Here is a 362-nt window from a genome sequence, read left to right as displayed (position 1 = left end):
CCACCCCAGCCTCCCACCCGGGCCCACCAGCTCACCGTGGTTCAGGATGTCCATGCCCAACCGCAGCAGCGCCCCGGGCTCAGCTCGTGTGCGGGTCAGTAGGCCGCAGAGTGCCAGACACAGGATCTGCAGCATGGCTCCACCTGGGCCACGGAGCCTGGGTTGGCTGCAGCCCACCAGGCCCTGTGTCCCCTGGAGACCTCCCAAGCCCCAGAGCAGATCGGGCCCCGGGATGATCTCCAGGGTCCGGGAGCCTTGGGAATCTCGCCAGTTCAGCAAACTTCATTACCGCCTTCCAGAGGGGTCAGTGTCCAGATCAAACACAGGACCTCTGGGGTCCCCCCTGCAGGGCATGTCCCTCG

General features: G+C 66.3%; 1 protein-coding gene across 1 annotated transcript in view; it reads right to left on the bottom strand.

Annotated features, from left to right (window-relative positions):
* BPIFB6 (BPI fold containing family B member 6) overlaps window positions 1-135 on the bottom strand; it is an 11,409-nt gene extending 11,274 nt beyond the window's left edge. The window contains exon 1 of the mRNA XM_006767894.2: window positions 36-135. Coding sequence (XP_006767957.1) covers window positions 36-135 — 100 coding nt within the window. The remainder of the gene's footprint in view (window positions 1-35) is intronic.
* Between the last annotated feature and the right edge of the window lie 227 nt (window positions 136-362).

Source organism: Myotis davidii, unplaced genomic scaffold (assembly GCF_000327345.1).
Source record: "Myotis davidii unplaced genomic scaffold, ASM32734v1 scaffold562, whole genome shotgun sequence".
NCBI lineage: Eukaryota > Metazoa > Chordata > Mammalia > Chiroptera > Vespertilionidae > Myotis > Myotis davidii.
The sequence above is the reverse complement of the archived record's forward strand: the minus strand, read 5'-3'. Positions and strand labels throughout refer to the sequence as shown.